At 39.0% G+C, this 13,274-nt stretch overlaps 1 protein-coding gene across 5 annotated transcripts in view; it reads left to right on the plus strand.

Moving 5' to 3' along the window:
- Nucleotides 1-8,286: 8,286 nt before the first annotated feature.
- ZDHHC14 (zinc finger DHHC-type palmitoyltransferase 14) overlaps nt 8,287-13,274 on the plus strand; it is a 52,186-nt gene continuing 47,198 nt past the window's right edge. For 2 of the 5 annotated variants that reach the window (XM_039358238.1, XM_039358237.1), the window contains exon 1: nt 8,287-10,253. In XM_039358238.1, the coding sequence (XP_039214172.1) occupies nt 10,003-10,253 (251 nt within the window). In that variant the 5' untranslated portion in view covers nt 8,287-10,002. The remainder of the gene's footprint in view (nt 10,254-13,274) is intronic. The other 3 variants (XM_039358239.1, XM_039358240.1, XM_039358236.1) reach the window with 2 other exon arrangements.

Raw genomic sequence — 13,274 nt, forward strand, 5'->3', positions numbered from 1 at the left:
GGCTGCGATAATGACATGGAAAAAAGATGTTACAAAAGAAACTGGCTAATGTCTTAATAATTAAAAGGGATATACAAATGGCAAGACAATAAAGTGACCAGGATAATTTTCTTAGACTAGACTTACAAAAGAGATGTGTTAAACTTTAAAGAATTTTGTGAGAATGAACAAAGAAAAAAATGAAAAGAAATCAAATTCTAGAACATTATTTGAAAGGACTAAAGATCAACATTGTTAAAAGTAAAATGAAGGAATACAAGATGGGTTAATATGATGAAAGTTAAGCTAGATATGTTATCATCTCTGGTAATATCAGACTGAAATGATCAGGCTTTAAGAATTTGTTTATAGATGGGATATGGGAAGAAGGGAGACTTCATTTTATTTTAAGAGGAGGTGACTAGTTACTAAAGTTGTGATGAAGGGGGAGTTATTTCTTAATATATTTCTTTTTTTCCTTTGTAATATATTCTTATTTTTCTTCTTTATTTTTTCTTTCTTAGCGTGCGTTATTTTTTATATTGTAATAGTGATTTAAATAAAATTATTATAAAAAGTAAAAATATAATAAATAAAAATAAAATGAAATAAAATGCGTGAATACAACCAACATTTTGCAGTTGATTCCAGTGATGGATATCTTATGTCAGTGGTGGCGAACCTATGGCACGGGTGCCAGAGGTGGCACTCAGAGCCCTCTTTGTGGGCACACATGCCATTGCCCCAGCCTCATCTACCCCCACGACCCCCTCCTCTCCAGCAGCCCCCCTGAAGGAGACTCACCCTTGAGCATGGCCCACACAGAGCAGCGCAGCCAAGGACATGGCAGCCAGGCAGCGTAGACAAGACTCTCACCCCTTCATGCAGTTGATGCTGCAGGGCAGAGGATGTGGCTGCCATAGCGCTGCTGAGCTCCCTGGGCAATCTGCGGAGGGCCCTGGAGGTAGTGAGTGGTTCTGTGGGCAGGCGGGGTGGGGGATGGGGCAGAGCGGGGGCGGGCAGGGGGGTGGAGTGGGGGCAGGGTCAGTTTTTGGGCACTCCGTCTCTAAAAGGTTCACCATCACTGTCTTATGTCTTAATTTTTAAAAAGTAAATTATGCCCAGTAGAGATGTGCCAAAAACTTGAAGAAAAATGTTTGAACTACAAACCATTCTACTCTAATATCTCCAGAGGTATTTTGATATATGAATGGATTTTTCAGGTCTTAATGAAAATACTCCAATTTTGAAAAGGGCCATTCAACTGCTAGAACTCTTTTGGAGAAATAGTTATAGAATGTTTGACTATAGAGACATTTTGACTATGAAATGCTAAATGGTGGTTTAATAGGCTAATCAAATTTAAAATTAATATTTCATTTTTACTTTTAACTGTTATTTTAGTCTCCATAAATGGAATGAGGAAGTTAATGAAATATATATGTAAATAGCCCTTGTGCATACCTCTACCTGCAAACCTGCAAACTGTCTCCCCTTTCCTACATTCTTTTCATTGGACTCAGAATTGCAAGTGACTCTAGTTAAGACCCCACCCACCCACCCACCCACCCAGCTCTTCCTTTTCACTCCCCTTCTGAGCCAGAATGCTGGTGCTTTTGGCCCCCTGGCCCCCTTCACAGCTCTGCCCACATAGTCACCAAAGCAGCAGGCAGAGTCCCGGATGGTCTGGGAGCGTGCTGAAGCGAGCAGGCATCCTGTCTGCAATGCACATGCTGGCTGCCCTTTCCCTGCCAGAGCCGGAATGCCACCACATTTCAGTAAATGCCGGCCTTCCCTCCGGCGGGCCTGGGCAGCTGCTGTCGAGAGATGGGCCCAGTTCAGCACCTGATGCCCTGGGGAGATTCACTTTGCCACCTGCTTTCCAGGTCCATTGCATTTCTCTGCCGCCACAGAGCTGGAGAGCTTGCTGCACCATCACACAGATGCCCTCACTTCCCCCAAACATTTCTTCGCTAACCTGATTTCCAGCTCCGTTATGTTTCTCCATTGCGTTTCTCCATCATATTACTCCATCACATTTCTCCATCATGTTTCTCTGCCGCCACATGCAAGGGAACAAAAGAAGTTTGTGGAAAAAAAGTTCAATCAGACCTTCCAACTTCTCACAAAAAAAAAAAAGATCTTGTGAAGTTGGAAGGTCTGATTGAACTTTTTTTTTAGCCCCATAAACTTTTGTTTCCTTGTACGCAGCAGCAGAGAAACACGATGGAGAAACACGACTGAGCTGGAAATCAGATTAGCGAAGAAATGCTTGGGGGAAGCGAAGGCATCAGGGCAGCGGTGCGGTAAGCTCACCAGATCTGCGGCAGCGGAGAAATGTGACGGAACTGGTAAGCAGGTGGCAGGTGGGGCAGATGAGGGGGACCTGCCAAACCTCATAGTAACAGCATTGGTGCACACAATGAACGACGCGGCATCCTGCCATGAGTGGCTGAAAGCAGATGCAGAATAAATGGAGCGGCATGGGAGGCCTGGCTATGGGAGCCTGCGCATGGTAAGCAGGGCGCGTGGGACAGATTCTCCCTCACCTACCAAGCCTCATGGCAGCGGCACCATCCTACCGTGAGAGGGCGAAAGTGGCTGCAGAAGAAGTTGGGTGGCAGCCATGTGGGCTGCTGCTGTGAAGTGAGACAGGTGGGGGGGGGGAAAATAAGACATCCCACGAAAAGAAGACCTAGTGCCTTTTTTGGAGGCAAAAAAAAATATAAGACCAGGTCTTATTTTCAGGGAAACACAATATATATACTAAATGCTGGCTGGGTTCACACATTGCTCTAAGGCAGGGATAGGCAACCTTGGCTCTTTTATGACTCGTGGACTTCAACTCCCAGAATTCCTGAGCCAGCTGAAGTCCATGAGTCATAAAAGAGCCAAGGTTGTCTACCCCTGCTCTAAGGTATAGTTTGTTGAATAAATTTCAACTGGCCTCGTACAACATGCTAAGCCAAAACCAAACAAATTGTTATTTCATTTAAATCACATATATTGGGATATATAAACCGTATGTTGATAAACACCCAGCCAGGCAGGGAGAAAGGATCAAGTGGGGAATTAGCCTTGAATCATTGCACAGCTGCAAGAGATCCAGGGCTGATACCACCTTTCAAGCTCCATGGGGTCTTATCTATCAGTTCCCAAGAGAAGGCAAACAGTTTGGGAGGAGATTCCAGTATTATAGGCAGAATACAATAATATAGTTAAGTTGAACTACACATATGAGTCTGCTCACTTGTGTCTGACATTATACCAGGAATTGATTTCTTCTGTCCTGAAAATTAATATATTCACTGTCCCAGAAAGTGTTAACAAACTCAAGACTGCCTTTTTATTTTCCAAATCAATATGATAAATTTGTCTAAAAGTGCACAAGCACCTTGTTTTTGTTGTGACTAATTAACAAATTAACACAACTGCCAGTCTTGAATCAGATTATTTACCAATAATTTTTTCCTGTACAAGGAACTCTAGATCTAGCAGGTGAGATGGCATGAGACAGAGAAAAGCAGAATTGTGATATTTCTCGGAATAAAAACCTTATCTAACTTCAGATTTTGGAAAGTTCAGAGTTAGCGTCTCTCTCTTCTGAACATGTTTGTTCTTCTCGAGCACTACCATTGATTGGCTCTGGCAAATCTTAGAGAAGATTACTGTATTCTAAAAAACAATGGTATATAGATATTGGAAAATAAGTTACGGTAAATTCAGCTATGCTTAACTTTTTTACTCTCACGAGGCTGAATAATGTGACAATCTTTCCATTGCATCCAAGAATTTTGTATCCTGGATCCCTAAATGTGCCAGATTTGGACTTTAAACCCCCAAGAAACTGGTTTGAATTGTACCAATTTGCTTATTTTTCATTTGGCATCTTATAAAACTCAACAAATCATAGTTTACAAATCATAGGGTACAATTACTATAAAGACATTACCATATCTGGGCTGCAAATGTGTGATCATTAACTGGCAGCAAAAGCTAGTGTTCTCTTAATGTCTTTGCTTCTCTGTTTGATGCTTGCCTACATTTTTGCAGATATGTAGATCTAGCCAAGAGTATTCTAAAGAGTAGTCTATACATTCACATTCCTAGCCTAAATTAAAGGTTACATATCACAAAAGAGATAAAAGTAGTGCTTTTGTTGTACCAGTAATGCTGTTGACAAACAACTTGAAGATCACCTGCTCTAGTGTACATAAATATCGTATTGTGGAGTAGCAATGTTACTTATAGTAAATATATTTTATAAAATACTTCTGAGGCCTTTCTTTTAAGCATAATTTGTAGACCAAACCACAGCTTGGATGTTATGCCAATAGTACAGCTTCAAAAATCTGTGACTACTAGCTGACATTTTTAGACTTTTCTGTATCCCATTGTCATGAGCTCATAGTTACTCTGAGTTTTTTAGCCCAGATCCAGGAGCTGTTTGTTTTAGTTTAATGAATTCAATTCGTTTCTCTTCTCATAATTTTCAAGCTGGCATCCTATATTTTAATTACTAGAAAGGATCTTCAATAAAATTTCTTCCACAGCTACCCCCTTTTAACAACATGTTTATTTCAGGACAGTCTACTTCACTCCAACTGATATCACTGTTCTTAGTGGTCCTGCCTTGACTGTTATTTTATCAACTGTCGAAAACTTGAGTTCACAATTGGAGGAATGATGGAATCAACAATAAGGGCAATCTAGGTTGTACTATTCCTATTTTGATCCTTAGATTTTTGGCTTAGCAAGATGTCCTGATACTCTTAAGTCTTCTTGTACTCCCCTTCTTTAACAAACAGGCAAATATTTAATTAGCTTATTAGTAGCTGCTGAAGTAGAATTGTATAACTTTTTATGCTTGTGGAAATTTACCTTAGTTTACAAGCAGTGACTAAGCTTTTTTCAGTGTTGACCTAGGATCCTAGAATCCAATGCAGATTATTCAAACAAGAAAAAGTTCAGCTGAGCAAGCTTTGTTTGCAGGTTTGAAAATACATTGACTTAATTACATGCGAGTGAGGAAAAAAATGTCTTTGGGCAAGGGAGCTAGAATAAACCAATGTTTTTCAAACTTGTCAAACTTCAGGTATGGACTTCAACTCCCAGAATTCTCCAGCCAGAATGCTGTTTGAGAATTCTGGCAGTTGGGAGTCCATGCATTTTAAGAGTTGCCAAGTTTGAAAAATTCTAGAATAAACAGCATAAAGTCTGCCATATTTTTTTTATTTCTAGGCAATTGCTTTGTACAATTAACATCAGAAAGTGTAGGCTAGTAACAGTACTTGTGCTATGGAGTTATTTATAGATGGTTCTATTGCTAGTAGGATGGCAGGAAGAAGAAAGAGTATGAAGCCCTTTGCCTTTCCTATATTTGATGACAGCTAAATCCTCAGGGCTAGAGTTCATATTGTTATTAGCAAAGCCTGTTCCAGCAATAGCACAACCCCACAGCTTAGTTCAGCTGATATTAATTCTGAGTTGGCATTTGACTATGTCCTCACTACTGTACTAACAATTCAACTGGATTGAGTAAGAAATTTAAGACATTTAAAATTTCTTAATTCCCATGCCATCAACTCACGCCCATGAAATATACTACAAACATCAGATTTAATATAGATTTTGTTATATCTAGAACAGATTCATTCAAATCAATAGGACTTAAATTGCCATGAAGTGGTATGTAACTTCAAATTACTGTAACTTCAGATTCATGAACATTTTTCTGAAAATACCTGGATTAAATTGTGGGTTCTTTTTACTTAATTTGCAGCGTGTTCTAATGGATCACATTAATATGACAATAAATGTTTATAGCAGCTGAGGTTGTATTTTAACAAAATGAAACTGCAAAGTCAATTTACACTCCAAAGATATTCATAGCCTTCTAATAAGTTGGATGACCTTGGGCCAGTCTCTGTCTTTCTCCTTCCCTCCCTCCCTGCCTCCCCCTCTCTCAACCAAAATCACCTCACAGGGTTGTTGTTATGGAGAATATAAGAGGAAGAAGGTATATTGAATATATTTGCCATCTTGAGTTCTTGGTAAAATTAATAAAGGCAGGATACAAATAAAGCAATAAATAAAATACAAACACTATTATTCTCAGATATCACTTAGATAATTTTTATTTCAAATTGCATGATTACTTTGCACTATAAGGCTAAAATAGGAAATTTCCCCTAAATCGGGAAACATTACTATGATCTACCAGGAGAAAGTGAAATACTTTTTGCTGACATTATTGGAAAGAAAATGGCTGATGTTGGGCTTTTTAATTATTTTAGTAGTTCACCTCCTGGGGGCATTTTGTTCCCATTTCTAATCTTAAATAGTCCAGAATACAAAAAAGGGAAGAGATCACACCTTAATTTCAGCCATGGGAAGCATGGAGTAGGGCAAGGGTGTCAAACTCGCCATGTCACGTGATGCGTCGTGACATATCGCGACTTTTTCCCCATTGCCGGAGCTGGGTTGGGCATGGTTTCAGCACAACGCATCCAGCTCATGGGCCAGTAATTTGACACCCCTGGAGTAGGACAAGTGCCAACATATGCATAATGATATGACTGACAAATGATAGATACTTTGCATCATTTGCATGATGATATCATGAAGCATGAAACTCTCATCTGGAAATCTAAGATTTCAGAGAAATGTTTTAAGATTGGGATTTAAGGGTGGAACGATTTGTTTCTTGAAGCTTCTGGTCCCCATTCAAGAAAACTGAAAGAAAATGCTGCTACAATTTAGCAATCTTTGCCACTTAATTTTCAGTTGTGCAATGTGGGTGCCACATGCCAGGAATTGATATTAATTTTATATTTAATAGGCCAAATCCTATTTGCATTCATTGAACTATAATTCTATTTTATTAATACACAGAAACTGAAACACTTTTAAAAATAAAAATGTATTATAATTTTATTACTCCTATGGCTGACATTGAGAAAAAGCAAAACACCTTCCAGTTTCAATTAATTTAGATTCTTGTACTTTGCTCTATGAAATGAACAGATCATTAAAAATTTCTCTGGGTAATGTGCGTTTAAACTTGGCACTTTTAAGATGTGATATTTTAAATCTTTCTATATTGGGAGAAACATATTTTATCACATCACTATTTCTTTGTAGAAAGCTAATATTCCATACAGCACTTTTCCAAATTACATTAAAATGCAAATTGGAATGATTGCCTTACATTTCTTTTTACATATTTTCCTTCCATTTCTATTTGAAGCTTTTTTTTACAATAAAATCAATATAATGAAAATCTAGTATATGTTAGTATATTGAAATGATCTATGACTAAAGAGATGAGCATGATCTCTAATTTGTGGAACATTACTGAGCTCCCAAAAATCACAAAGCAAGATTTTCTTTGTAAATCTAAATCATTTGGGGAATTATAGGGTCTGAGCTTTTGTGTTTAATAAAAATCTGGACCTGCATAATGTAACCACTTACCTCAAATATATTCAAAATAACTTTTTTTCTGGAAGACATTTTGGTAATCTCTGTGTTAGCATGGCTCAAAATGCAATGTAAAAATTAAAAAGTGTGGGCAAAATTGCAATGTAAAAGAAAATGGCAAAATTAACATATTATAACAGGAAATACCATGGGAATAACAGAAGAACCGTGGGGAGGAGAAAACTTGAAAGCAAATAACAATAAACTGAAATACATAGCATAAAAAACTGTAGGTTCTCAACAGAGTTGACACAATTCAGTTTATTCAGTTAAGCTGGTGATTTGACCCAGGTTCCGGAACCCTCCAACAAGCACGATGAATAACTTCCCTATTCAGACAAGTTGGGTTATTTTCAGTCCAACGGAAACCTCCAAATAAATTAAAACTGAGCATTTTCTGGGTAAACTGGCAATATTTAGAAAGAGCTAACTATTAGTATTGTTCTAATACTAATTATCAATTATCTCCCGCCTCCCTTTCGTTTTCCCTTTAATCTCCCATCTTTTTTCCGTCCCATCCCTGCTTTCCTCGCCCAGATTACATCGCTAGGCGATTTGAGAGGGAGGAACGAAGAAAATGAATTTAGGATTCTGGGATATGTAGTTTCGTCCCTTTCCCTCTTTCTCCCTCTGTATCTCGCCGTCCCACGCGGAAAAAAAGGCCAGGCATACATTTCCCAGAATGCTGCACAAGAGAGGGAGGGGGGTGTTTAGGGTTAGGGAGACAGAGAGCCGGCCACAGAAGGCGCGGCACTTTGAGTTTCAGGGCGGGTAGCTGGCGGGGGCGGAAAGGCGGGGTTTTTCCTTTGGCGTCCCGTGATCCGCAGGTGGGCGAGCGCGCGAACGATCAGAGTGCCAAAAGGGCGGCAGGAGGAGGCGCTTCCTCCGGCGGCCGCGTGGGGCGCTGGGGAGTCGCTGTCGCCGGCTTCTGAGCAGAGCGGCTCGGCTAGTGTGCGCGCCGGGCCGAGTGACACGGCCTCTGCTGTCGCGGGGAAGGGAAGGACAGGGCGCGGAGAGAGAGCGGAAGGGGGACCGGTCGATGAAATAAACCGATCGGAGGCTGCCCCTGCCGTGTGGAGGTAGGTGGTGGGAGACGCGCGCAAGCAGCCGCCCTGCCTTCCCCGGCTAAGACTGAGCCCGTGAGACGGACGGTCACGGGCAGAGCCGCCGCTGCCGCCTTCCAAGCGGCTGACAATGAAAGTGAAAGGCAGGAGCCGCGGAAGGGGAGGTGGAGGCGGCGGCTGCCGCCTAGGTTGCGCCTACCGCCGCCACCGCCGTGCTGAGTGATTCCGACCCTCCCGGTGCGCTTCTCTCCAGGAGCGTTCCCGAAGAAAGCTGCCGCCTTTGCTTCTGCCTCCTCTTAACATTGGCCGTGTTTTCTCGCGGGGACCCACGAACAGGTTGCCTGTGAACGCTGGATCGCTTCCTTTCTCTCGCCTGCAGCTGCTTTTCGAGTGGGGCCGCGTGGATCCTAGAAGGCGACGGGAGAGCGACGGCCGCTGTGATTCAGGTGGTTTCTTCTGCACAACTCCGCTCCCCTTGGCGTTGAAAAGGGAAAGGGGACTGCTTCTGTTCGGGCTGGCTGCAGGGAATAAGCCCAGATAAAGTAGAAGCAGAAAGCCAAAATCTCTTTGCCGTTTTCCTGGACGGTTCCTGTTGCTACTGCTGTTGTTTCCCTGGAAAACGGGACTAGGATTGCAGTTTGGGGTCTCCCATGGCTTGAAGGAGAAAAGTGGAGCCAGTACCTTTTAAGACTGGAAATTATTTTTGCCTGACAGCCTGAATCAATAATAAAGTGGCCTGAGAACAGCTTTATTTTTCTTTTGTTTCTGCAATTTTTCTCCTTCGAAATTGGCATATTTTTATAGTGGCATATACAAAAATGAAAGACTGGCTTGAAACATGCCATTTCTTGTATCTTTTTCCAGGGATGGCACTGACCACATTTTTATGTTGCGGTTGAAATGGCCTTTTATAATGACAAAGAATAGGAACTAATCTCTTGCCATTGGAAGAAGAAAAAGACCACAGTGAGAGAAAATTGGATATTATAGTTTGTTTTTCAGTTGATGAACTTAGAGTTGGTTATTGTTCAGAACAATTCATACAAATTCTATTTTTAAATTTTTTTATAAATCTTTGTGAGGAGGATTTTGATTAAAAACTGCCTGCCCCAAACCTGACTCAAGTACTTTAAAAGTGGAACATGAAGTAAAACTGGGCAGTTTCTTAAACAGAAGACAGAATGCTTTAAAGTTATAAAGTTCTCTGTTTAATTGACAATTGTTTTTATATCTAAGTCTTTTTCATTAATATTTTATTCTATAATTATGCACTTTCAACTTTGTTTTTTATTTAATTGTGAAAAAGGGAAAGATTACTGTACTTATATTTCATAAATGATAGCTTTGAAATCTTTTAACAGTTAATTGGGAATTTTAAAATGCCATGATAAACTTGTTTTAATAAAATACCCAATAGTGTCTTCTTCAGAAGTTTTAGGCAACAATTGCTGGAGGGATTCCTCCTTATTCTCCATTAATGAGTCCTGGTGGTGGTGTCGGAGGACCCATGACAGACTGTGAATACAGTCAGATCAGCACTCACAGCTCCTCTTCTCCTATGGAGTCCCCCCATAAAAAGAAAAGCGTTTCCAAGAGAAAATGGGAGATTTTCCCTGGAAGAAACAAATTTTTTTGCAATGGAAGGATCATGATGGCTCGGCAGACTGGAGTCTTCTACTTGACACTTGCTCTTATTTTGGTTACCAGTGGACTCTTTTTTGCATTTGAGTAAGTGCCATTAAAAATATATATTTTTTCTTTTTTAACCTGTTTCTTACTAATAGAACTCTACAAGAATTCAGGTATCTCATTGATGCTAGGTTGTATAAATGATTTATACTGCATTCATGATTTATATATTTAATTTAATTCTTGAAAACTTTGAAGTTTAATAATTATCAGTTTGGTATGGTCTAGAGACAGATGAGATTTCAACTCCAGTTTAAAAGTCATGCTGGTTTTTTACAATGGAAAGAAGTCTTCGTCACTATTCATAAAATGTTGGGTTAGTCTTTAAAATGATACAGAATTTTAAAGTACTAATTTTCACCGAAGAATGTACTAATTTGACATTTCATAAAGTTCTATTAAGGCAACTAGATATTTATGCTTGAGAATACTTCCTCAATCAATGTAGAAGCTATATTTTTCTCCCGTTCTAATCAAAATTTTCTATATTAAGTTATATATATCAGGTTAATAGTTTGTCAAGAGGCATAATCCATGAAGTTATATGGTAGGTTGGATATCATTTGTATGGACTACCTAATACATGGTCGGTTTGGTTTTTGCATGAAGTTGCTAACTCATTAAAGAGATAAAACTATTTAGGCTAAAGATATTTCATAATATCCCTTTTTCTTGACTGTTTTTCTGTTCTTCCCTCTGTGCTGTTAATCAGTACAGGTTTCCGTTTTAAAAGGGGAAATAATATTTTCTCCAGATGCACTTGCACATGTCAATATGTTACGTCCTTGATATCTCAAAGTTATATTCATGATAATAGAGTAAAGAAAAGTTAATATGTTGTAAATTTACTTTGCAGACATTTTAGTATATATTATATATGTTGCAATAAAAATAAATAAAATTTTCTAATACAGGTAGTCCTCAACTTACAGCCACTTGTTTAGTGACTTTGAAGTTACAACAGCACTGAAAAAAATGACTTATGACCGTTTTTCATACTTAAGACCATTGAAGCACCCCATGGTTGCATGATCAAAATTCAGATGTTTGGCAACTGACTTACATTAATGATAGTTGCAGTGTCCCAGGTCATGTGATCACCTTTTGTGCCCTTTTGACAAAGTCAATGAGAAAGCCAGATTTACTTAACAACCATGTTGTTACTAACTTAACAACAGCAGTGATTCACCCAACAACTGTGGCAAAATGGTCGTAAAATAAGCAAAACTCACTTAACAACTGTCTTGCTTAGCAACAGAAACTTGAGGTTCAATTGCAATCATAAGTCAAGGACTATCTGTATATATAGGTTATCCAATATATATAAATACATGTTCTAACCGCAAGGAGGAATTTTAAATAAATACAGAAATTGTATTTATTATGAATCTTGATAATTAAATGAAATTACATTTGGATAATCCATTTAACAAATTGTTAATGCATTATGATGTTTCCTCATCTCATTTAAATCATAAATTATTTACACTTGGCATAAAAGAGTAGCAGCTGAAGTTATATCCTGAAAAACATCTTAATTGGTACAATTGGATTGTACCAGTTATATTATTGGATTGTTCTGAAAAAAAAATAGCCTTGCCTGCAGATGAGGTTTTCTACAGGAACATTTTTTTTATAAAATGAAAACACAAGTGAGTGGGTTTTTTTACATAATCCTGTAATGATAGATAAAAATAGTGTGTCTTCAATTTTATATTCATTTATAAAGTGATGTGATTAAAAAGAAGGCAAAGCTATTGAAAGAACGTTTTGATAAATCAACCTTCCTTTTGTTCTTAACCAAGTTACTGCATAAATGGTAGGCAAATTTTCTGTCTGGTGCTGTATGCAGGAACTGAAAGAGTTCTCAGAGATCATGATCTCCATCTGAATAGTAGTTAGTGGAAGTTACTCCAGATTATTTTATGATCAGTATATGTCAGTGGTGGCAAACTTATGGCACGGGTGCTGGAGGTGGCACTCAGAGCCCTCTCTGTGGGCATGCGCGCCATCGCCCCAGTCCTAGGCCTTCAGCTGGATTTTATAAAACCTTTTTGCTTTAGGCCTCCACCGCCATGTGCAAAAAAAAAAAAAGGTTCAATCAATCAGTCAATTTCAACTTCTCGCAGAAAAAAAAAGATCTTGCAAAGTTGGAATTGATTGATTGAACTTTTTAGTCCCACCCAGTCTGCCATTACCACTGCAGCCACCTCCACCCAATGGGCCACACCCAGCCAATGGGCCACACCCATCCGGCACTCAACGATGCATAAGTGGGTTTTGGGTTGCAGTTTGGGCACTCGGTCTCTAAAAGGTTTGCCATCACTGGTATATGTTGATACTCATTCTCTTTGGGGGTGGGATGCATTTATACAGAATTGTGATAATTACATATTTGTTCACCCAGATGTTTCTTTCCCATCACCTGTATGTTAAAGCAGGATGGTGTAAGCAATCTTAGCTACAAATCCTTATCCACGGAAAACTATATTGATCCAACAGAAAGAAGAAAGACAAACGGTATTCAGCTGCTGGAAGCTGTATTTGTTTCATTAATTTTAGTTTATTATTTTGAACATAGATTCATCATTTTAATTTATTTCCTTCAAAGAGAAAAATTCAGTATTTTTCAGAACAGTTGCTACTTTTTCAGATAACAAGGCACAGTGCAGGAAAAAAAATACTTTTCTTTTAAAAGAAACTTATTTTTTCAGGAGCGCACCATAGAATTTTTTTGTGAACTACTTTAGAATTCATTTGAAAAGTTATACAATAGAAGAGAAAAACAAAATACAGGTAGTCCTTGACTGACAAACCACAACAGTGAAACAGTTGTTAAGTGAGTTTTGCCCCATTTTATGATCTTTCTTGCCACAGTTGCTACGTGAATCACTGCAGTTGTTAAATTAGTAATGATTGTTGAATGAATTTGACTTCCCCATTGACTTTGCTTGTAAAAAGGTCACAAAAGGGGATCACAGGACCCTGTGACACTATACAATACAGTATCCTGCAGTATATATAGTATTCTCTTAACAACTGCCCTCTGAGCAATTTTTC

Source organism: Crotalus tigris, unplaced genomic scaffold, assembly GCF_016545835.1.
Source record: "Crotalus tigris isolate CLP2741 ecotype Arizona unplaced genomic scaffold, ASM1654583v1 scf7180000019007.31208882:3723066, whole genome shotgun sequence".
Taxonomy (NCBI): domain Eukaryota; kingdom Metazoa; phylum Chordata; class Lepidosauria; order Squamata; family Viperidae; genus Crotalus; species Crotalus tigris.